Genomic DNA, 23,682 nt, shown 5'->3' on the forward strand with positions numbered 1-23,682 from the left:
AAGGAATCTACCAAAACAGGAGTATGAAGTCTCATAGACAATAGCAAGCCAAAGGAACCTCGATTGGGACTTTTTTTTTTTTTTCTTCTGTGAGAAATGAGATAAAAATTATGACGGGTTTATTTTATCTTATCTTAAACAAAATTTAGGTTCAACAATTCCCACTCTGTGCCACTCAGGACAAAGCACGCATAATGGCCTGTCAACATTTTCCTCCAATTTTCTATAACTGTGCAAGACCACGTTTTTCGTTTCACACCTGACATTGTCAGTAGGGGCACGAAGAGGATCGACTTAGCAGAGACATTCGAGGGCTTCCCCAGTGTCCTCAAGAGCTTCACAGCGCTTTGCCATCATAACTGCTCTCTTTTGAAGAGATTTTGAAGAGAAGTTGATTGTCTCCTGTTCACTTGTTAACGGTCCATACAGATCTGTTGAGCGACCGTGGGGGACCCCCTCCTGGATTCTCTTTCTCCGTAGCTTTGCTGGCAGTTGGCAGTCCTCCAGGACCCCAAGATCTGCAATGTCACTTCGCGGTAGATTTGCATTGCATTTGCATTGTGCTTATGGCCGACAGCCAGCACCACTCCACCAAGCCCAGGGGCAGGGATGATGGAGTGGTGGGTGGGCACAGGTGCGCTGTCACCCAAGGGCCACCTGTGAGTGGGGACAGATGATCTGAAGAGTCAGCTCATCAACAAGTAGTTTCTCATTCTGCCACTGTAGTCTTCTCAATGGACTCCCATAGCTACAAGAATTCAGATAAATATTTGTATAATGAAGACCCTATGGAAATATAAATGTAAGTTTTTTTGTAAATATCGAAAGTAGTTGTTACGTAAGCGAGCCAGAGATGGTCCCTGTACATTGGCCCCTCTATTGTTTATTTCTTCACAGTAGACTGGGACTTGTTCGCTCAAAATCCTGCCAGTGCCAAACTCAAATCTTTATACATCTGATTGTTATAAATATATCCCAAATAAGCATATTTTTAGCCATTTGGAGCCTGCCTGCTTTGCATACCCTGCAAAAACCCTGCATACCCAACGTCTGTTAGCCATAAACGCTGGTGAGAAGACCCCGAGTCTGCTGTGATCTACAGACTTGCCATGTGTTGCTTAGTGACATCAGGTAGACACAAAAAACCCCCTCAGATCTTCCCGTTTCCGCAGCTCACTTGTCCTCCTCCCCTTTGGGGTGGGGCTGGTGCCATGTCCTTCTTACCCAATGAGGGACTCCATAGCCTGCAAACCCGGCCAAGGGTTGCCCCATAAAGCTCGTTGTGTGCTCCTGCCACCTTGTGGTCGTGCCTTTTACTGGCTTGGCCCCCAGATCCCCGCAGCTCATCATGGCGATGAGACCATTAATAGTTTTCCTATAGTTTTAGATATTGTTGTTTTTATACATAACACATATTAAGAATATCACCAAGCCTAAAAATATTTCTCTAAAACACATTTAATGAATATTCAAGGCACGGATTTTTCTGGGTTTAAATTATTCTAACGAGTATAATCTAAAATCGGGAAGGATTTGGGCTAAGAACTGGAATGCAGGAACAGGTTTATAACTTGTATTCAGGAGAGGGGTAGAACCTGAGTAATTTGCCTTTAGGCTAGTGTTTCTGATACCCAGCATTGGTTTCTTCTCTCGTGACTTGAAATTCCGGAGCCGCCACTTGTGGTTGCTGCCGCGTGATTCAGATGGGCTTAACTCTGTTCTTAGTGCAGGGATGGTCGTTAACTGGCTAAACCAGTGCGCATTGGTCTTCCGCCCCCTAGGCCACCTAGTTCTTGGTCCAGGATGGAATCCTCAGTCTGATTCAGCCAACGAAAACCTAGCTCCAGGATTTTGTTCTGAGGGAGAGAATCTTGCTTTTCCTTTTTGGTTGAGGATGCGAGATCTGGAGCTGCTGCAGCCACACTGACCCCAAGAGGAGAGTCTGTCAGTGCAGAGGATTAATCTTCTACTGCACGCCCACTGTGTAGGCAACCAGATGGCCAAAAATCCTGCCTAGAGTTGAGTATTTAATTCTAAAGTGGGTGGCCTAAGTATAAGACAGAAAGACTCAGATGCACTCAGCAGACAAGTTTTCTTATGTCCTGCTAGATGGTAGATAAGGTGGGCTGGAGAAATATAGGGAGAATGAGATGGAGAAGCTGTGGGTCTCTGGCCTGTCTCTAGTCCATGCTGGGTAGAGAATGGCCTGGAGTCTAGATGTCTTCCTCATCCCTTACCCATAGCAGTTGGAATGTCACCGGTCCCCGGTCCAAACAGCAGGGGTGCTCATCTGGATTCTAAGACCCTTCCCCATCACAGACGAGGTCAAAGTTTCAGGTTACTCCGTGCACCTCAGAACAAGGGTGGGGCACTGGGCACCCGGGCATCACCGGGTGGGGGAAATTGTGGGGGAGAAACCCCTCTGTGTGTCCAGGGTGGTGGTAGTCTGACTCGTCCTTAGGCCTCCTGCTGAGCTTGACCGGGGGGAGGTCACATCCTGTAGTAGGTTTTCCCCTGGCTGCAATTCGGTGTCCCTGTTACAGACATGAGGTCTGCTTGCTTTGCCGTGAACTTCATACGGCACTAGAACCCATGTCCAGAAAGGTGCGTGTGAGTGAGCACACCCTGATCAGTTCTCAAAACTCACCATGCAGTCACATCCAGAAGGAGAAACCGAACACAGCAGGGGCCCCAAAAGCCCGGCCAGGGACCTGTCCGGTTACTTTCCCAGAGAGTAACTGCGATGCTGAGCCCAACCTCAGAGATCTGTCTGCATGTTCTGACTTTCTGTAAATGGGATTTTGCGGTGTGCCCTCTCTCGCCCGACAGCATCTCTGGGGGTTCATCATGTGGCTTTGGGTGGCGGGAGGTGCTCATTCTTGTTCCTGCGGCTCCATATTCCACAGTATCTGTTCTATTGTCAGTGAGAAGTTCAGGCTGTTTGCATTAGGCCTGCGTAGGAGGGGCTGCCGCGAACTCCCCCTGCTCTTCTGGAGAACACACGCATGCATTTCTCTTGGGCATATGCCCAGTAGTGGAAGCGCGGGGCAATTGATCTACAGAAATTTAGCTTAGGAAACACAGCCAGAGAGCATTCCAAAGAAATGGGGCCACGTCCACGCACCCCAACAATGCGCATGAGTCAACAGGGGTCAGTGCTTGCTGTGTTCTCGTTTCAGCCCCTCCGATGGGCAAGTGTCTGCTTTTTATGCTTGAGGCTGGCGAGAGTGCATTGCTACTGACAGTAATGATAGGGATAATTAATAATCATAATTGAGAATAAATGCTAAGACAGGCCCCACGATGCTGTGCATCTGTCCTGTGTGGCTCCCGGCCCCAACGGAGATAGTTCGTGTCTGACTGTTGAGCTTATGTTTCCTGCCCTTTGGGCATAAAAGCTGGCCTGTTTTTATGGTGGTTTTGGTAGGTATTTAGTGGCTCGAAAGTCCACTTTCTGGGGGAGGGATGGGCCCTAGGAAGCCTGGCAGGGGGCGAGGTAGGTATCCGCTTTCTTGAGACTTGCTCTTTGCCTTGAAATTAGCCATGTGGAAGTTTCTGGCTCGCCTTGTGCTCCCAGTCTCCGGTGCGGCCCGGTGAGCCTCTCGGGCCTGACTTTGTGGAGCTCGGGGGAGCTACCAGAACCAAAGGAGACCAGGAGCGCCAGAACCAGGAGCGTTAGGGCAGAAGCATTCCTGGCATGCCCTGGGTCAGGCAGGAGGTCACAGTCCTCCTCGGTGGCCTGGGAGGAGGGTGGGGACAGAGAAGAAACTAACTGGGTCTGGAGCCCTGATGCTGAGCACAGCGCCCGGGTGTGGGCGATGGAGTAGAAATTGAGAGCCGGTGACCCTGCAGGGGAGGACATAGAGATGCCTCCCACCCCCGGTGGCTAAACCTGGGGGGCTAACCCAGTAGGTGGCTGGCTGCCCCTGGAGAGGGCAGCCAACGGGCTCGGCTCCAGGTAAGCAGCAAGAGGTGAGGGAGTCAGACACCCTCTTGAGAGCATCACAGCAGGTAGAAAAGCACCTGCAGTGTGCCGGGGCCAATAATCCCACCCGAGGGAAACCTGGGGAGGCCACCATGGTCCTCTGTCTGCCTCTGTCCTCAGGCACAACCCTGGTTACTGGTGTGACCCAGCTGGGTGACCTCTGTTGGTTACAGGTCACCGTCCCAAGTCTGCCTCCCAGCCTCCCCTGGGATCCCCTGGATCTCTTTAGGACCAGCAGGGACAGCGACTGAGGTGAGCACTGTGGCTGGCCTCCAGACCTGCTTGGGCCCTGTCCCTGCTGTTGGTACTGTGGTGGCCCTGGTGGGAAGCCTGCTTTCTCAGCACTGCTAGGGAAAGTTCGCCCATTGCACTGGCCGCTGACTCATAAAACAAAAACGACCGCAAAGGAAGGGCAGTGGGGAGGCCCTGGCATCCAGTCGCGTGAATCTGTTCAGAGAGGCCGCGTCCCTGAAGATGTCGTCTCTGACAACAAGGGGACCTGTGCTTTGTTTTTGCATCAGAAAGAGAGAAAATAGGGGCACCTGGGTGGTTCGGTGGGTTAAAGCCTCTGCCTTCGGCTCAGGTCATGATCCCAGGGTCTTGGGATCGAGCCCCACATTGGGCTCTCTGCTCGGCGGGGAGCCTGCCTCCCCCACTCTCTCTGCCTGCGTCTCTGCCTACTTGTGACTTCTGTCTGTCAAATAAATAAATAAAATCTTTAAAAAAAAAAAAAAGAAAGAGAGGAAACAAAAAACCCCAAGGGTGGGAATCCTCAGTGGACGTGTTGTGCTGGAACCTCTGTGACCCCCAGCTGGCACTCCATGGGGAGGGGCGGAGGGGTCGAAATGCGTTCATCCGGACTTTGAGGACAATAGTAATAATGCGGCCCACGGGGCTGTCTGACGGAGGAGCTCCCTGAGCAGTCGTGTGTGTGAGAGAGGACAGGCTAACCGTTACAACAGCAGGGGCCACCAGACAGGAGATTCGAGTTCTGGAACATTCTTCCCAGTTGCCCCTTTGCCGGCAAGACGGAATGGCCGACAGTGGGGTCAGAACAGGACGCCTCTACTCACGGTTCGCCTAAGTCAATCCTGGGAACAGCTATGGGCGAGAAGGAACGCTTGGAGGAGGTAGCACCCTTAGTCCGCAGTGTCGGGCAGGAGCAGAGACCGGTCAGAGCAGGGCGTGGCATCCGCCTCTCCCGGGGGTGCTGCCGGGTCTCCAGGGACGTCTCGGGGGGCCTGGTGTGCGGGCTAGCGGCTGAGCATGCTGGTATCTGTGTGAGGATCTGCACAAGGCAGACAAAGGAAGCAGAAGCATTTCTTCTCTGTGTAACTAGGTCTGCAGGGATCTGAAGCCCCCAGTTCCATCCCCGAGCTCCTCCTGCGAGGTGGCAAAGCCCGCGGTGTTAGGACCGCCCTCGAGTCCACAATGGTCCCTGCTGCTCCTGGGAATTCTGCTTTCATAAGCTCCCTTCTTCGGGTCTTGGGGACTTGTGTGTGTGCGTTGATAGTTGCTTTTTTATTTTTGTTTTTGTTTTTTTTTTTTAAGTTTCAACCTCTCCTAGGAGGGGCTATTTGCCTGTTTCTACCTCCTTTTCTTTTCTTTTTTTTTTTTTTTTCCAATTGAGGCAAAATTCAGGCAACATACAATTGGCCATTTCCAAGAGAACGGTTCAGCGGCATTTAGCACATTCTAGTCCCGAGCAAGCCTGTGCTGGTTAGTGTGGCGGTCACTGCCCCTTCTCCCCAGCGCCCCCAGCCCCTGGCAGCCCCCAGTCTGCTCTCCGTCTCTACAGATTCGCCTCTTCTGGACCTTTTACATAAATGGAATCACACAGTACACGGCCCATGGTGTCTGGCTTCTTCGGCGTTGACCGATGTTGTCCAGGTTGATGTACCTTGTAGCATTGTAGTGGGTGTCAAGGCTTCATTCCTTTGTGTGGCTGAATCGTACTCTTTTTTTTTTTTAATTTTACATTTATTTGAGAGAGACTGAGCAAACAAGAAAAAAAATTGATAGAGCACAAGCGGAGGGTGGAGACCGAGTGAGAGGGAGAAGGAGGCTCCCTGCTGAGCAGGGAGTCCCACATGGGGTTGAGGGCTCAATCCCAGGACCCCGAGATAATGACCTGAGCTGAAGGCAGACGCTTAACCACCTGAGCCACCTAGGCACCTCAGTCATGTTCCTTTTGATGTATCTGTGGAAAGGGTGCCCAGGGCCTCCCTGGGCATTGCTTGTGGATCCACAGGTCTCTGGGAAGCAGAGGGATGTCATGCCCCCTCCCGGCCAAGCCCCCGCTGACCCTGCATAGTGTTTGTTCCTGGACTCAGAAGGCTAAGCACGTCCTTTTGCTCTTACTTCTACATGGTTAAGGCACGACAAGCAGGGGACATTCCGTGGCTCTGTCTTCCTCCTGATTATTCCCTAGATGCGTCCCCAGCTCATCACAAACCAATCCCGAGGCTGCTATCCAAGAACTTGGAAGATGCCTGGGAATCCTGCTGTTAGAGAGGAAGACACACACTCTGGTTAGTCACAGCTGGGGGTCATTTGAGGAGCAGGGAACACGGAAACAGCCAGGCTGTGAGCTGGCCTTTTCTCGGTGCTGGAGCACCTGGGTCCTTGGGTTCTTCCTTGGGGAACTGAGTTCTGCCCACACCATACCAGGCACTTCCCTGGCTACCCTATCCTGCCTGGAGAATGAGTGTCTTTTTCTCCTGATGACAGCGTCCCCCATCCTTCCCTTCTCCCTGTGTGCTCAGGGCCGCCCCTTCCTCCTCGGTTCCCTGGGCTTCCCCAGCCCCCAGCTGTGTGTGCTCCTTCCCCCTCGTGGACAGCAGGCCGAGCAGATCCCATCCACGCCTGCCCAGACACACCTGCCTCACCTCCATCCCTCGGGGGCCCCGAAGCAGACAGCGATCTGGCTCCCGGCATGTTGATGAAACAGAAAACTAACGTGCTTGGCAAGATGCTGGGGCTCCTGCTTCAAGGCGCTTGTAAAAATAACAGGACACTTAGTTTTCAAAGGAAGCCACTAACCGCCTCTCTTTCCTGCGTCTCCCAGAGGAAAGGGAAGATCTGCTCTGACTCTGTGTATCTTACACCTGTCTTGAACTGCTGTGGTCTCATGCATGCATACATCTTCTTCCCACCCCACAGAATTAAGGCCGCAGCCGGGGTGAAGATATCGGCCGTGCGAGTCAGCAGCGACCAGCAGTGGGCCGTCCAGGAGGAGATAGACAGCAGCAGCGAGCAGACGACAGCTGCCCTCACCTGCGTGGGCCACCACCCGGACACGCAGAACAGGTGAGCGCCGTCGTCCCCGGGCGAGGCTGCAGCGGCGGTGGGGCTGGGGGGCAGGGGGAGGGCAGGCTGCAAGAGCTGAGAGCAAAACGATGTGCACAACTGGGGTGACGCCTCTGCCGTTGACGGGCGACTCATCAGCGCTGCTCTGCCGTGCGGCTTCCGAACGGCTCCATTACGGGGCCGCGTCGCTAAAGGAGGCTTTCAGTCTTCACGCTCTTTTATACACCAATGGCCCAATTAGGGGAGCAGTCTCACCAAATGACCTGAACTCACATATGCGCAGGGTTTGAGAACCGCATTTTAGGAATTTATTATTATTATTGTTATTGTTTGCGCTGAAGACTGAAGAATGAAATGAGGACCGTAGACATGATCTAAGAGGCGAGGGGGAAATGTACGTTTTTATGAGCAAGCAGAGGCGGCTAGAGCGACTGAGTGATTGTGTCTCAGTGCGTAAATGCAGTCGTCTGGCAGATATTACGCCTGGGAATCGGCGTATGGAGTCAGAAGGGGAAGGCGGGTGAGCTTGGTGTTGCCGGCACACACTTGTCCTCCCCGGCTCAGACGGTCGCCTTGGGTTTCATGGGGCTGCGCTCACCTGGGAGGTGGAGGGCGGTCATTGCTAGTTATCATGCATCAGGACCCCCAAAAGGCAGAGGGAGCTGTCCCCACTGTGGTAGCAGCCTTTTCTCTCAAGGGGTCAGGCCAGAGAGCCACTAGATGTGTCATCCTGGTCCCCGTCTTAAAACCGCAATGGATCCCACTTCAGCCAGGACGAGACCCCGAGGCCTCAGCTTGGCCAGGGAGCCCGTGTAGATGTCTGGCATTGTCATACCCTGTTCTCTTTTCTTTCCCCTCTAGTATTTAAACTCCGCAGTGTTAGGCCCCGAGGGGATGCTCTGTGGGCGCACCAGGGTGTTGGCAGGTGGCTGGGCTCCTGGGGCTTGGGGAGGTTGGGTGGGGCTTGCCTCCTTCAGAGGAGTCCTGCGCGGAGCACGCCCTGCCGAGGTGACCCTGGCCAACTTCAGCTCGGGCCATGTCCTGCCTGCTTCCAAGAGCTCTCTCAAAGGGGAGGGCATGAGGGTCCGGTTAGAAATACTGACCACTCCAAACTCAACATTCTGACTTTCCTGCTCTCCAGCCCTCAACAGGGCTTTTCCTCTGCAACCCCGCGTGGCCCAGGGGTTCCCTCGAAACCCATCTGCCCTCTGAGCTTTCCCCCACCCTGGATTGTCAGTATATGGGGAGAGCCTGGATTCTTCTGTTGGCTCAAGTGCTTTCATCCGCAAGTACTAGGTTACCCCTGGGTCGTGGCTGCCACAGCGTGGTTTTATCACCTCACCTGGCAAGAGGTTTAGGGGCAGGTGGTTGGCGGCCAGTTAATGTGGCCGCACAGACTGATTCACCCAGGTGTGTCCTGCCCTCCTCTTGGTTGTGCCTGGCTCCCTGGCTGTCATCCTTCCTCCCGTTTGCTTATGGCCGCAGCAGTCCCAGGCTTCACCAGCTCACCCCGTTGTTCCCTAACACGGGCAGGGAGGCATTTCTCTGTGTCTCTTTTTCATTTCGTTTCTTCAGATCTCGGGGAAGCAGTGGGCTCCTGCCTTGGCCCCAGAAGCAGTCTCAGGAAAGCAAACACCCGGAACTGTTTTGGGGAGTTGTTGCCGGCGGTGGTCTTTGTTATAAAAGAAGAGGGGTGGGAGAAGGATGGTCCGCCAGCACCTGGCCACACTCTTCAGACATGGTGCCTGACAAGGGCTGTGGCTTCCTCTCTGTTTTGTGCTGAGGCCCAGACCCCCTCTGGGTTCCTGGGGATGTTGGTCAGGTGGGCTTTGCCTGGTGGCTGCCGTTGGGTGCCACACCGATGAAGCCCAAGAGAAAAGGGGTCTTGGGTTCCTCGCGCTGATGGAGATGCACAGGGGGGCTGCCACCAGGGACGTCTGGATCCAGCTGTCCAGCAGCATCCTTAGTGACCTGTCCCCCGTCTTTCCTCTGGTTGGTGGCATCTCCAGCAGGATCTTCCCTCCTGGTGGCACGTCGGCCACCAGCAGCTCCCAGTGTCCATCCTGCTGGTGGGTCACTTTAGGGAGGACGCCGCTCTTCCCTGTCAGGTCCCCTGGCCCTGTTTGGTCCAGCTTGGATCATGGGCCCACCAGAACCAGTCACTTCGGCCAGCCCACCTGAATGACACAGGGTTAGAGGATGAGAGAAGTTCTCGGGGATGGCTGCTGGGGAGAGGGGAGGGCAGACACAAGGGGCCTTGCGGTTACCACGGTCCTGATACGCTAGGGGGGCCCGAACGTGAGGCCTGGACGTACACCCTCCAAAATCAACATTTGGGTATACATCTTGGGTGTAGATCTTCCTTGACTCATAGTGGGGTGAGCTCCTGATGACACCCATTGTAAGTTGAAGATATTGGAAGATGAAAATGCATTTAGCACAACCAACCTCTTGGCAACCACAGCTTGGCCTGGCCCACCTTCCCCATGCTCAGGGCACCGACATGAGCCTCCCGCTGGACAAAATCACCCACCACAAATCCTGTTTTAAAAGGAAGTGTTGACTCTCTTGTGTCATTTCCTGACTCCTGCACTGACAGTGACAGACAGCTTGGCCGTGAGGGTGCAGGGGGTGTCTGGGACCCTTGTGATCGCGGGGCTGATGGGGAGCAGCAGCCGCTGTCCAGCATCACCGGAAAGGATGCACCCGCGGATCCTGAGCCCGCGACAAGGTCTTGATTCAAAAATCCAAGTGTGGTTTCTACCGAACACATTAATCGTTTTCCCACCATCGTCCAGTAGAACAGTTGCACACACCTCAAGCTGTCCTGAGTCGGAAGGGTCTGTTTGGGGGTGGGATCCATGGTCTCTGTATAGGAAATTGACTTCTTGAAATATCTGACTGATCATGTGGTGACGTTTTACACGGAAGAAAAAGACGTAGGCTGTGGTGATCACTTTCGGTTCTGCGAGAGTCAATTTCGCATTCTCTTTAGGAGAGAGAAAAAAGTTGCAGCAGAAGAAAAATCATTACAGAAACAGAGTTACATAATCGTGAGATGCTCTCCCATCCAGCGTCCTCCCCCTCCTCCTTCACTTGGGGTTTGACCTCCCCGGGGCTGGACGAAGGACAGGGATCGATGTTTCCGCATGACAGTTTATACTCATCTAATATCCCTCTAAAATTCATTCCATAATCTAAATAAATAATTGCCTCTCTTTATACTTTTCTGTTGAATTGTGATGTCAAATGAGGTGTGAAATACAAGCTCACGGACCGTGTTTGCTGGCTAACAAAGTGAATATGTGACTATATCCCCAACAGAACATCCCCCAGAAAGCTGTAATCTCCGAATTGTGACAACCTTGGGCGGAATAGAGTTTTTAATAGAATATAATGTACAAACTGCCTGAAATTCTGTGATAAGAATTAAAAATGTGTCGTATGGGAAGACATGATGTGCTCAGTGAGAAAGGCAGTATCTTAATTTAAAATATTTTAATGAAGGCTCATTGTGAGGAAATGTGAGTAATAAAGATGAAGACCACAAGATAAAGAGTCATGTTACCAAAGGAGGAGAGAGGAGATTAGAAAAATAAGCAAATTTGAAAGTGTTTGGAACAGATAACAGGGCAGCGATGGAAATGGAAGGTAGCCGGCAGGCGGTTTGCATGGAGACCGCGTGTGATCAGAGAGCCCGAGATCGGGTGGCTCCTTGAATGGTTTCTGTCTGGTCACGGGGAGCCATACCTCGGCGGAAGTAAGCTACCACTTTTTCTGTGTTCAGAAACCACCACAGTACAGAGTTCGTTCTCACCTGAGCATTGGAGAGGAGCTCGGGGGCGCAGCCCGGAAAGAGGAGTTCGTGCCTCTCTGTAGGATAGAAAAGCAAAAGCTCCTGAATAGATTTCTTTAAAGAAATCGGCACCCCCCCACCCCACCCCATGTTGTTGTAAACCCAGCTCAAGAGGAAATCAAGATCGAAGTCAGATGTTTAGTGTGAAGCGTCACCCTGTCGGGAAATCTGGAACCGGTCCCTCGGGGGCTTTCCTTCACCTGCTCATCCAGAAAACACTGGGCAAGCAGAGGTCGCCCTCATGAATAGCTTTTTCTGAAATTCAGCTGTTAAACATTAAGCAGAGGTGTTAAAGAGGCACCGTGTCGAGTGTCCTTGTGGATTCAGGATACACAGTTTACTACACTTCGAGATTCTCACTTACTTACGTTTTTTAGAAGAAGGACGGAGCCAGAGGTAGCAGCGGCCTCCTGTGTCTCCAAGTACAGCCGTGTTTCCCGCTTGACTGGTTTATGTCGGTTTCGTTCCTCCGTTAGGAGGTTTAATGACAGGTAAAGATAGAACACACACAACATCTTTCAGGAAAGTTTCTTTTAAGAGTTGGCAATGTTAGAGCCCGTGAGGCTTGATTGCCACTTAACAGATGTGTAAGCTGACCAGTTCAAATGACTTCCCAAGCTCTCCAGGCCAGTAAGTCGCTCAGACTGTCGGACCTTAGAGTCCACACGCTTATCCGAGCCCCCCGCTGTGCCCATCTGCATCTTCTTCCTTCGCCCTCGTTCAGTGTTCTCGTCCGATCGAACTGAAAACTCGGTGACAGCTTGCCCACGGGCCCGGCAGGCCATCTGGCGAGTGGGCACACATCCTCACCGCAGAACGTGCAAATGTTTATTTGGGAAAAAAGAGGTAGGGGTAATTAAATGAAGAATCTTGAGATGAGGAGATTATCGTAGACGGTCCGGGTGGGCTCTCAGTCTAATGACAGATGTCCTCGTAAGACAAACACGGAGGAGAGGGCCCTGGCGATGGAGGCAGAGATCGGAGCAAAGTGGGCTCCAGCCGGGGAAGCCAAGCAATGCCTGGGGCCCCCAGAAACTGCAAAAGGCAATGAACGGACATATCCCCAGAGCCTCAGGTGGGAGCGCGACCCTGCTGACACCTTGATTTTGGAGCCCTGGCTTCCAGAGATGGGAGAGTATAGGTCTCTGTTGCTGTAGGCTATTAAGTTCGTGGTAATTTGTTACAGCCGCTATAGGAAACGAATACAGGGGCTTAATGACTACTTGTTGCACAGATAAATTAAGACTTCTCAACCTGGATGCCTATCAGAATAGCCCGGAGGGCCTTAATAAGTACATGTTTCTGAGACCTCACACCTCAGTGGGTCACAGGCATCGGTATTGGAAAGACTCTCCAGGTTTTGTTTTCTTTTTTTTGAAGACTTATTTATTTAAGATTTTATTTATTTATTTGACAGAGAGACACAGTGAGAGAGAGAACACAAGCAGGGGGAGTGGGAGAGGGAGAAGCAGGCTTCCTGCTGAGCAGAGAGCCTGATGTGGGGCTCGATCCCAGGACCCTGGGATCATGACCTGAGCCAAAGGCAGACGCTTAGGGACCGAGCTACCCAGGCACTCCAAGATTTATTTATTTGCTTGAGAGAGATAGAGAGAATGCGTGTGAGAGGCACATCAGGAGAGACAGAGGGAGAGAGAATCTGAAGCAGACGCCATGCTGAGCACAGCGCCCGACGCGTGGCTCAACCTCGCGACCCTGAGATCACGACCTGAGCTGAAACAAATGTTCCGACTCTCAACCAACAGCACCACCCAAGCACCCCTCCGAGGTGATCTTAACGTGTAGCCAGAGATGGGAATTAGTGGGATGTAGGAAAGAGAGAAATAGTAATGAATTCAAACGCCGTAAGAAGATAAAGGTATTTTATTTTTAACAATTTTAGGATTCAAAAATAGTGGGTTTAGAAACACAATTGTTAGGCTTACAATACAGTTTGCCACAGGACAGCTCTCAGCACCAGCTGCCAAGATAGTTCAAAACCAGGATTTAGGTATAGAAACCTAGCAGGCCTTGGATGGGTCTAATTCAGGCTACGAAGTCACAACAGGGTTCGCCTACGGGAAATGAAGGGCTCCTCTCCCCCTTGCAAAAAGGAATCAGGCCAACCGAAGGAACGGAAGAGAGGAATATTTTAAAAACACGCCACCTCTTCTCCGTTCCCTGGCCACTGTGAAACTCTCCGTGCATTTATGCTGCTGGTCAGTTTCAGCACAGGCCTGCTGGAGGTCTTCGGACTTCCAAAGTAATAGGTGTTCAATTAAAATGTAAAAGATACACTGAATAAGATATAGAAGATAAAAACCATCCCTGAAACCGTGTATGATTCGAAGGGAACCATTGTTAATATTTTGATGACTATATTCGTGTGATTGTGTTTGCGTATATGTGGATGTACACAAATGTGTCATTTTTGTCAATATTAGAGTTTGTTTCGCTTTGAAAGCTGTTTTTGTAACAATGTGGAATAAATATATGGCAACATCTTCTCAGGTTGTTAACTATTTGGAACCGTGATTATCAGCCCCTTTGAAAAACTAATGAAAGCGGTGGACTCTTTTTCTCCCCAAATATAAATACACATAAACAACTTTTCCCCCCAAATTTAAAGATTCACAGAGCCTTGCAATGAACCTGTAGTTTTAAGTGTAATATTTAATAGTGGTATAATATTCTATTGATATTATAGATTCTCTGTTTATTTACTGTGTTTCATTTCCTCCCCCTTTTCAACATTCCTTAAAAATGTAAAATGTCTTTTGAGTACTTCTATGGAGAGTGTGCTAGAAGTAAACGGGTAGGTCACAAGACATGATGAAGTTTTAAATGTTTGATGATCGCGTGACATTTTCCTGTCGGTTTGCACTGGCAGCTCTGTGTTGAGAGTGCCCTGTTCTTGGTTTCTTCGCCACCACTGGGCAGTCACTGTCTCAAAATGATAATTTGATAGTTGGAATATGGCTGTGTTCTTGTAGGCTTAAGTTCCATTGACCTGATTTTTGGTGAAACTTGAGTTTTTCCCCGTGTTTGTCTGCAAGCGTCTTTCCCTACTTTGTTGTGTTTCCTTTTTTATCACTATATTGTCACTTTGGCAATGTTTTGGGGTTGTGTGGTCAAGTTTAGTCATCATTGTTATGCAGGTGAAGGACTCCCGCCTGGAGAAGTACAGCGGGATACCTGAAGACCCCGCATCGGGCTAGCCTCTGAGTGATGTCCGGGAAGACCAGAGCTAGCCCCCAGCACAAGTGGTAAAGATAGATTTTATTTGGAAACTGTTCTAAGAAAGGGAAGAGAGAACTTTGTGTCACCTGTAAAGACATGTGGGAATTTATAGCGGAGGAGCAGAGTGGGGTGGGGTAGGGTGGGGTCAGTCGATGGTGCAGGACTAAGAGGAGTCATCCCGGGTCAGGGGTGGTCCTGGCCAGACTGACCAGATCAGGTTCTTGCTGAGGGCAGGCCACAGTGATCAGACAGCAGGGGTGGGGTAAGGAGTTTGGTTAGAATATAAAGAGTGAACAGGTTGTCAGGAAGGGGGCATTCTCTCTAAACCGACTTAGCAAGATCCTTGCTATCATCAGGCTCTGAAGGTGTGGCAGGGACAGAGAGGGAGTGCTCAGAGGAGCCCACCCCCCCGTCTGGCTAAGGAGAGAGTCCTTGTCCGTGACTGTGAGGAGCAGAGCCCGCTGCTGACCCGGCACAGCCCGGCGGTGTGAGTGATCTCTGCACCGTTGTCCTCTTAGGCCGCCGAGGTTTGGACTTCAGCTCTTACCAGGCATAATGATGCCTGCGCTGACGACGCAAAGGGCTTTCAGGTACACATTTCACACGTAGTAAGACTTTTCGGAGCACTTACAGGTTATAGAGGAATTGGGCAGAAACGGCAGGGGGTCCTCATCTTGCCCCAGCACAGCTTTTCCCGTTACTAACATCCCGCATTTCTGGGGTGCCTTTGTTTCAGTTGATCAGCTAACACTGATAACATTCTTTTTCTCCCCAAATATAAATACACAGATAAATAGAAATTAAAAAAAGCTTTTATTTATTTATTTACTTACTTACGAGTGTGAGCAGGGGGCGGGACAGAGGGAGAGGGAAGAGAGTCTTAAGTAGACTCCCTGCTAAGCACGGAGCCGGATGCCAGGCTCGGTCTCACGACGCTGAGTTCGTGACCTGAGCTAAAATCGAGAGTCCGACGCTTCGCCAGCTGTGCCACCAAGATGCCCTCTGATACATTCTTTTTAACTAAAGCGTGTGGCGTATGGTAGGATTCACTCTTGGTATCGTGCATTCTGTGGGTTTAGACAAATATGAAAAGATGTGTGATGTGCGTCTGCCATTCCAGTGTCGAAAACAATAGTTCCGCTGCCCTAAAAATCCTCCGTGCCACACGTGTTTATCTCTTTCTCTCTCCTCCAGAATCCCTAGGCAACCGCTGATCTCTTTCCCATCTCCAGTCGTGCCTTTCCCAGAACGTCACGTGGCTGGAATCATGCAGCCTATAGCCTTCCCAGACTGGCTTCTCTCACGAAGTAATATGCGTTCAAGGTTCCTTTGAGTCTTTCCATGGCTTGATCACTCGTTTATTTTCAGCACTAAATAATATTGCATTGTCTGGGTCTGCCACCCCTTATTCATTCATCATCTACTGAAGGACAGCTTTGTTGCTTCCAAGTTTGGGCAAATTATGAATAACTTTGCTATAAGCATCCGTGGGCTAGTGTTCGTGCAGACATAAGTCTTCAGCTCGTTTGAGTAAATACCAGGAGTGTGATTGTTGGATCATATGTAAGGGTGTGCTGAGTTTTGCATGAAGCTGCCACACGGGCTTGCTAAGTAGTTGTGAGGAGGAGTCCACTGTCCCGCGTCCTCATTAACATTGGCTTTGCCGTGTCCTGGATGTGGGCCATTCTGATAGGTGTGCAATGGTATCTTACTATTGTTTGGGTTTTCAGTTCCTTAAGAACATATGATGTTCTGTATCTTCTCATAGGCTGGGTTTCCATTTATATATCTGCTTTGGTGTGTGTTCAGGGTTCTTTTTGCCCATTGATAAATTGGGTTGCTTGTTCTCTTACTGTTGTGTGTTAAGAGATCTTTGTCTGTTTTAAATTCCACTCCATTATTGGTTATGTGCTTTGCAAATATCTTCTCCCAGTCTGTGGTTTCTGTTCTCCTCCTCTGATTCAAATAAACACTTTGAGTCGTGACCCCATGTCTAGAGTAAGTTCCTAGGTTTCAAGGTGACTACATTTGGGTGACTCAGAAGTTTCCCTAATTCTCAAGATGGCTGGTTTGGGACAGAAAGATATATAATTGGGTGTTCTGATGTAGTTGAGGAAAAAACATGTTTTACTTTATGACTCTAAGTCTTCCCGCTGACCAGGAGGGCCTCACTGGTTGAAGGTGTCATCCCTGGCAATGTACAGGCTCACACAGCTCCTTCCTAGAGTGTCCCTGTGGCCACCTGTGACCACTCCCCACTAATCCATTCTACCGCCAGCTGCCAGACGAATCTCAAAATACCTTTTTCTTTGAAACTTCATGGCTCCCTATTGCCTATTGCCTGTCTCAGCAAGTGTTTACAATTGGCTAGACTTCTACAGTACTTTTTAGAGCAGGGCTCTGTCAAGATGCTCGTAACTCTGGTGCAGGACATGGATGCTGGGACAGCCAGAAGGGCCACAGTCATAGGACAAGAGACCAAGGGCAGTGGAATAAAGAAGAGGACAAAACGGGTGCTGTAGGGAGGGATGCTGGAAGGCATCTCAGAGGCATTGACTTTGGAGCTGGTCCTTAAAGGATGAGTAAGAGTTTAAAAGGGTTTAAAAAGAAACATTTCTGGCAAGGTGACCTATTACGCTGTTCTTTATATAATATTAACACTGTGTTGTGTTAGACTTCCAGAATCGTCTTTAATGCCACAGTTGTTACTGGTTGGATAGACTTAGGGTATAGAGTTTCTGTGTTGGGTGGACCTGGATGGGACACTTTGAGTAGTCTAGGAAAGGTGCTAATGTGGGACGCATTTTGGGGGCTTATTGGAAGAAGATCTTACTAGATACAATGCCTATGCTATATACCACCCCCTTAAATATAAAAATATCCTTGTGAGGAAGGTAGCACTATTAGCCCCACTTCCAGAATGGAGAAAGTGAGGCTCAGAGATATGAAGGGCCCCCAGTTGCATAGCTAAGACTGGTGGGTCTGGGATTTGAACCCAGACTTTAAGATTCTAGAATAGTGTGTGGCACACAGTAGGCATTCAGCAGATAAATGTCAATAATTCTGAGCTTAGGAGTCCTTTCTCAGCACAGAGTTGCTTCCGAAAGAGAAGGGAAGGGGGTGGTGCCAAAGAAAAACACTCCCAAAGGTCAACCCTTTGGCAGGATTTCTGTGCCTTCTCCAGATCCCCGATTTAAGCTACTCTGTTCAAGGCTGTGGGGAGCTCAGTCTTGATCACCACGTTGCCGGCTTCAGGCACTGTGGGTCCTTTGCGAAACAGGAATGGAGGAGAGAGTTTCTCTTAGAAACTCCAACGGTCGTTTAGGTTCTGACATGCCCTTTCTTCCTGAGGGCAGATTTTATTTCTACCGTGAGATTTAGCTCTTGTAGTTGCTTGCACAGGAAGAAACGGAGCCAGAGGAAATTGGAGGTTTTCTTTACAGAGGTCTGCCTGCGCGGTGGTTTTAATTCGGAGCCCTGACAGCAGATTCTTGATGGGCAGTGGATGAAACCAACCAAGGGAAATTGATAAAGTTGGTGTCAATGGGAACGACCCTTTATTCGGCCTTTTAATTGGTATTTGCTTGTCAGAAACCTCAGCTGCTCCATGTAATCATTTTATTCTTTATGTCATTGTTTTGATGTGTTTCCTCACTTATTTTGACATATTTATTATGATGAGATGAGAGATGTCCTTGAGCAAATTGACCACTGAAGCCGTGAAACCTTCCTCAGTTCCGGTGCCGGCCTTTCACAGAAGTGATCAAATGAACCTGTGAACGGTTGCCTACCCCTCCTATGTCTCTGTCTCTCCCTCCCCCCCCAAAAACCCCTTTCCTTCTCAAAGTTTCCTGGAGAAAATTTTCTGCGATTTGAAAGTATTCATTTACCACAGCCTGCCTCCACAAAGCACCGATTCTTTTTTTTTTTTTTTAAAGATTTTTAAAAATTTATTTATTTGACAGACAGAGATCACAAGTAGGCAGAGAGGCAGGCAGAGAGAGAGAGAGAGAGGAAGGGAAGCAGACTCCCCGCCAAGCAGAGAGCCCAATGCGGGGCTCAATCCCAGGAGCCTGGGATCATGACCTGAGCCTTGCACTGTGCCTTTAATCTAGATAAAAGCTGGTGTGCCTAGGTATCATTCCCTTTCTGTGTGAGAAGAAACCTCCGTGTCTTTTGAAAGGATATTTCACTGGATTTTAACCAGTCCCAGGGCCAGTGTCCTGTGTGGGTTTTCGTAGGTCCTGGCCCAACATGGCCACATAGCCAGTGGATGGTGAGCCGTTTACAACCCATTTCCGCACGTGGCTGTTGAGGCACCTCGATGCTGATGGCAGCAGGCGAGTGCAGCCTTTCCCGCTAAAGAGCTTCCTCTGTGCTACCAGGTGGTCCACTTGGTCCTGGGGAGGACTGGCAGTGCCGTCTGCAGATGTCTTCCTTTTGGGATTTGCCTGGTCTCCTGGTTATGGGTTTTTGGGGAGGAAGAGGACAGAGGCGAGGTGTCGTATTTATCACGGCGAATGGAGAGTACCAACATTGTTCATCACTCTTCATATTGACCTTGGTCTCCTGGCTGCAGGAGTGTTTGCCTCTCTCTGCTGTGAAGTTACATCCCCTGCCACACCCCAGGACAAGGAAGTCAGTGTACACAGCCCACACTTCTGTGGTGGGAGTTCTGCTCCCAGCCTGGGGTTCTTTCTTCACCAAGGGTTCTGGAAATCCTGAAGAAAATCCCCTCAGTGTACCTGAACCATCCCCTTTCCCTGTCACTGTCACCCAAGGGGATAGATGGGTTGGAACCATCATCTCTGGTTCCTGAACAAGGAGTGCCCAGGCTACCCCTTCCAGAATGACGCCGTGCAGTGAGTATGCATAACATTGCAGACTCCTTGTTTAGAGCTTCCTGGCTGGGCTGCCTTGCTTTCTTGTGCTTCTGAGTTAGACCATCCAGGGGAGACATTTGACCCTTTGCTTTCCAAAAGAGGAAGGAGACAGTTATGATTCACTGCTCCTCTGGGTCCAGAATTCCTATCCCATAGCCCATAATAAGAAGGATTTGGTTGGGGGCAGAAGGGACTGGAGCCTCCAGCCCTGCTCATCCAGGGCTAGGACAATCTCCTGATTTCACTCCAAGGGTGGGTTATAGACTGTTTGCCCAGGGCACCAACAAGGACAGGCCAGCCCCAGGGTCCAGGACTGCTCAGAAAATGTCACTCAACATCTCTCCTTTGTGAAGTCTGCATTCTAGTGGGCTGAAGCACACAACAATATGTGTTTACTCTTGGGTGGGGGGACATCCTAGGCAGCAGAGGTCATAATGGAGTGGGTGGGCCTTCATCCAGTATGACCAGTGTCCTCACAGAAGGGGGAATTCGACACACCCCCACACAGGAGGAATGTCACCTGAAGGAGAAAGGAATCAGGGTGATGCTTCTAGAAGCCAAGGAACACCACAGATGATCAGCATACTACCAGATCTAAGGGAGTGGCAAGGCACAGATTCTGCTCCTGGCTCTCAGAAAAAACCAGCCGTGCTGCCATCTCGATCTTGGGAGTCTACAGGACTGGGAGGGAATCACTTCTGTTGCTTAAACCACTTGGTCTGTGATACTTTGTTACCACAGCCCTGGTGCGTGAATGCATCTGCCTGCTTTGTCCCTCATCCTTTCTCGGGCATGCGGCTCTGTGGCTGCACTCTTCATGGTCAGCTGGCTGGTTGGTTCCAGGTCATCTCCCCCTCCCTATCTCAGAATGGTCCCCCCTCTCCCTCCCAGAGAAGATGCCATCCCCAAGTCCACTCTGCTGTCTGTGAGGTTTTCTTGGACTCAGGCATGGCCGGCTCATCTGCAGCACCAGATGCGTGCAGCTGGATAATTCTGGTGGCTACAGTATTTAGGGGCTCATGCCACACACTCACTTGGCCAATAGGTGTTGGGCTGAAAGCGTCAGTGGAGGAGGGCAAGCCAACACCTGAAGTGCAATGCAGACAGCTCTGCCTTGGAGGGAGCACGGCCACAGCGGGGCAGCTTGCACATGTCTTTTCAGTTCTTTGGGGCATAGACCTAGGAGCGGAATTGCTGGCTCACCCGGTCATTCTGTGTGCAACTTTTCAAAGAGCCGCCAGACTGCTTTCCACACCGGCTGGCCCATTTTAGGTTGCCGTTTAGCCATGTGTGAGGGTTCTAACTCCTCCATATTCTTGGATGGCTAAGGGATCTCTCCACATGATAGACTATGATTCAGCCAGAAAGAAGAAGGAAGTGCAGACACCTGCTACAACCCGGATGCACCTTGCGAGTGTGGTTCTCCGTGACAGAAGCCAGACACAAAATACTACAGAGTGCGTGGTTCTGTTTGTATGAAGTGTCCCCAGGAGGTGCATCCACACAGCCTGAAAGCGAATGAGTGGTTGCTGGGAACTTGGGGGAGGGGGGTGTGAGGAGTGGCTACTACTAGGGCTGGAGTTCCTTGTTCGTCTGAGGCAAAAGTTCTGGAAGTAGGTGGCATGATATTTGTACACCTTTGTGAATGTGCTCAGTGCCACTGGTTGTATGCTTTCCAACAGTCAATTTTATGGTATGTGTCTTCCCGTGATAAAACCCAAAATAACAACAAAAAAGAGATCTATTCTCTGCAAAAGTCACCCATCCTGTGCTTTTTGGTCAGCTTAAGAGACATCCCAAGGCTATTTCTGACACATTGTTTTTACCTTCCATGTGGTCTTTTTCACAAATCCTTTCATAAGAGTGAACTCCACTCCAGTGAGAGTTTCTGAGAGTTAAGCACATTTTGGAGACTTGGACGCTATTGGTATCAGGGCTTACAGTTCCTGTGGGTAGGAGCTGTGTCAGGGAGGACCCTAAGGAGGTTTTGTGGAGGTGAGCAACGGCTCTGGGGTCAGTCTCAGAGAGCAGTGACTCTTAAACCAAGGAGTTAAAAGGCCGCTTGCCGAGGCACAAAAGCCAAACTGGGAAGAAATGGACGAAAGGGGGGCCCGTGGTCTGCCAGGCTCTGCACGCAGGTGTGAGGGCAGAGCAGCGAGGAGGAAGATGGCTGCCGCCCCCATCCACGCAGACATGTGGTTTTCCTTCCCCTTCCGTCCGTGGTCCGTGACTCAGGATTGCTTTCCAGCTTCCTTTAAGATCTAGAGGATATCGTAACAAACACCCATCTATTTACCACATAGCTTTGTGCCAGCGGGATGCTTTCCCAACGTGGTATCAGCCGAGCTTAAAAAATAAACAAGCCCAACCCAACCCAACCCAATCCAACAAACCTCTCCCTGTTGTGCTCTCCCTCCTCCCTCCTTAGAGCAAACCACTCTCCTGAATTACAGGTGCTCACGTCATCGTGCTCCATCGGTAACTGCTGTCGTCACAGTGTTGGTGTCCCTCCAAAAATTCACATATTGAAATCCTAACCTCGAGATGATGATGTTAGGGTGCCATTGGGAGGTGATGAGGTCATGAGGGTGGATCTCCCATGCACAGGATTAGTGCCCTTATCAAAGAGACCCCAGAGAGCTGGCTCGCTCCTCCCACCATGTGAGGACACAGTGCAAAGGGGCCGACTGTGAGTCCTCACCATATGCTGAATCTGTGGGCACCTTGATCTCGGATTTCCCAGCCTCCAGAGCCAAGGGAAAGAAATTCCTGTTCCTTATACGCCACCCAATCCGTGGTCTTTTGTTACAGCAGCCTGAACGGTCTAAGATCACAGATGAGTGCGTCGTGTTTTCACACTCCATCTAAACGGCACTGTGCTATGGGAATCATTTTGCAACTTGTCTTTTCTGCTCAGTGCAACATTTCCCAGATTAAACCCTGTAGGGGCACGTGACTACAGCTCTTTGTTTCCCGCTTTATAATATTCCATAGTATAGACATCCCATGATTTATTTACTTGTTCTCCTATTGAGGGAGGACATTATTTAAACTTCTTCTCATATTGATCTTCGTGCCCCTTGTTGTACGTACTGTATTTAATGTTTGCACCGGATCCTCTGGGTTAGTGGTTTTTAAAGGAGAAGGGGGCACAAAGGGAGTGTCGCAACCCATTCATGAGTCATGATACGGAATAAAAAAAAGAAATTAAATAGAGTAGCACAGAATAGAAAACATCAGAGTCCCTAGCACGGAATAAGGGAAGCATTTCATTAAAATTCCTTGCAGTGTCTGGTTTTCCTGAGTCGCCGTGCCCGATCTCTTCTGTTCTGGAGGCTGGAGTGAAGACAGGCAGGGTCAGTGAAGACTGGCGTGCCTGGGCATGTGCGACGTCAGCTTTTTACCTGGTCCTGAGTTGCTCTCCAAGGTAGTTGTACCAATTGATGAGTTGTGTTCAAGGTTAGAAGGCTTCTGAACTTTCTGAAATGAGAGGCTTTTTCCAGAAGCTAGCTCTCAAATGTCTTATTTCGGGTTGATCATCCTTCCGGCTGGGTTTATATGGATCGGCTGGTGGTGGTTTGTCGGAGAAACACTCATCTTAAAGACACGCCATTTAATTTCCCTGCTGTCAAGAGGCAGCATTAAGTTATGCCTCTTTTTTAAAGAATGATTTAAGTAGGAAATAATGAATGCGAAACACTGTAGTTAAACATCGGCGGACACACTGACGGATCGGCTGTCACTTGGGTCTTGCTATAAAGGGAAAGAAAATGATATTTAATCACTTTCAAAAAATAAAAACAGCAATGATGAATTTGATGCATTTGGACGCTGCGTGACTCATTAGGGCGCACTATTATTTTCCAGTTAATAAAGGAACCTCGCGTCTCCCCCGTGATTAAACCGCTGCAAAGCAAAGACGTCTTTGTTTCCAGGAGCACACTAGGTCTCCAGAGCTGTGTGAACGCATGAGCTCTGGCTGCCTGTGCCGGCTCGGCTAGGGCCTCCGATATCCAGGTGGCAAGCTGGGCGTCCAAGATCGACCTGCTGAGTGTTTTTCTGCCTTTTTCCCCCCTTCAATTTGGGCCAACCCTAAAAGCACTGGGAGGCTTGGCTAAAAACGCACATTCGAGGCATCTCTGGAGGAACTAGAGGTCTGGACAGATGAGATCGGGCTGAGATTGAATGGGTACGACTTGCTGCAGCTGAGGGGCTACTCAGTTCACAAGGGGTCCATGCTAGGTTGCTTACCACTGTCCCCGCTGCTCCCCACTGTCCCCCCAAACCTAGTAAAAACTCTCAACCCAATTTCAATGTGTGTGTGTGTGTGTTGGGGGCTCCCCTCCCCACCAAGCAACAACTCCAACCCCAGCTAGGCGTCCTACAGGTCAGCTCAATGCTGATGCTGTCTG

The 23,682-nt window shown here is 50.2% G+C and overlaps 1 protein-coding gene across 2 annotated transcripts in view; it reads left to right on the plus strand.

Moving 5' to 3' along the window:
- Positions 1–23,682, plus strand: part of TMEM132B (transmembrane protein 132B) — a gene marked incomplete at both ends in the record, with an annotated part of 344,057 nt that overhangs the window by 177,122 nt on the left and 143,253 nt on the right. For both annotated transcript variants that reach the window (XM_080821852.1, XM_080821853.1), the window contains one exon: positions 7,148–7,294. In XM_080821852.1, coding sequence (XP_080677978.1) covers positions 7,148–7,294 — 147 coding nt within the window. The remainder of the gene's footprint in view (positions 1–7,147; positions 7,295–23,682) is intronic.

This window comes from Martes martes (assembly GCF_963455335.1).
Source record: "Martes martes genome assembly, chromosome: 13".
Taxonomy (NCBI): domain Eukaryota; kingdom Metazoa; phylum Chordata; class Mammalia; order Carnivora; family Mustelidae; genus Martes; species Martes martes.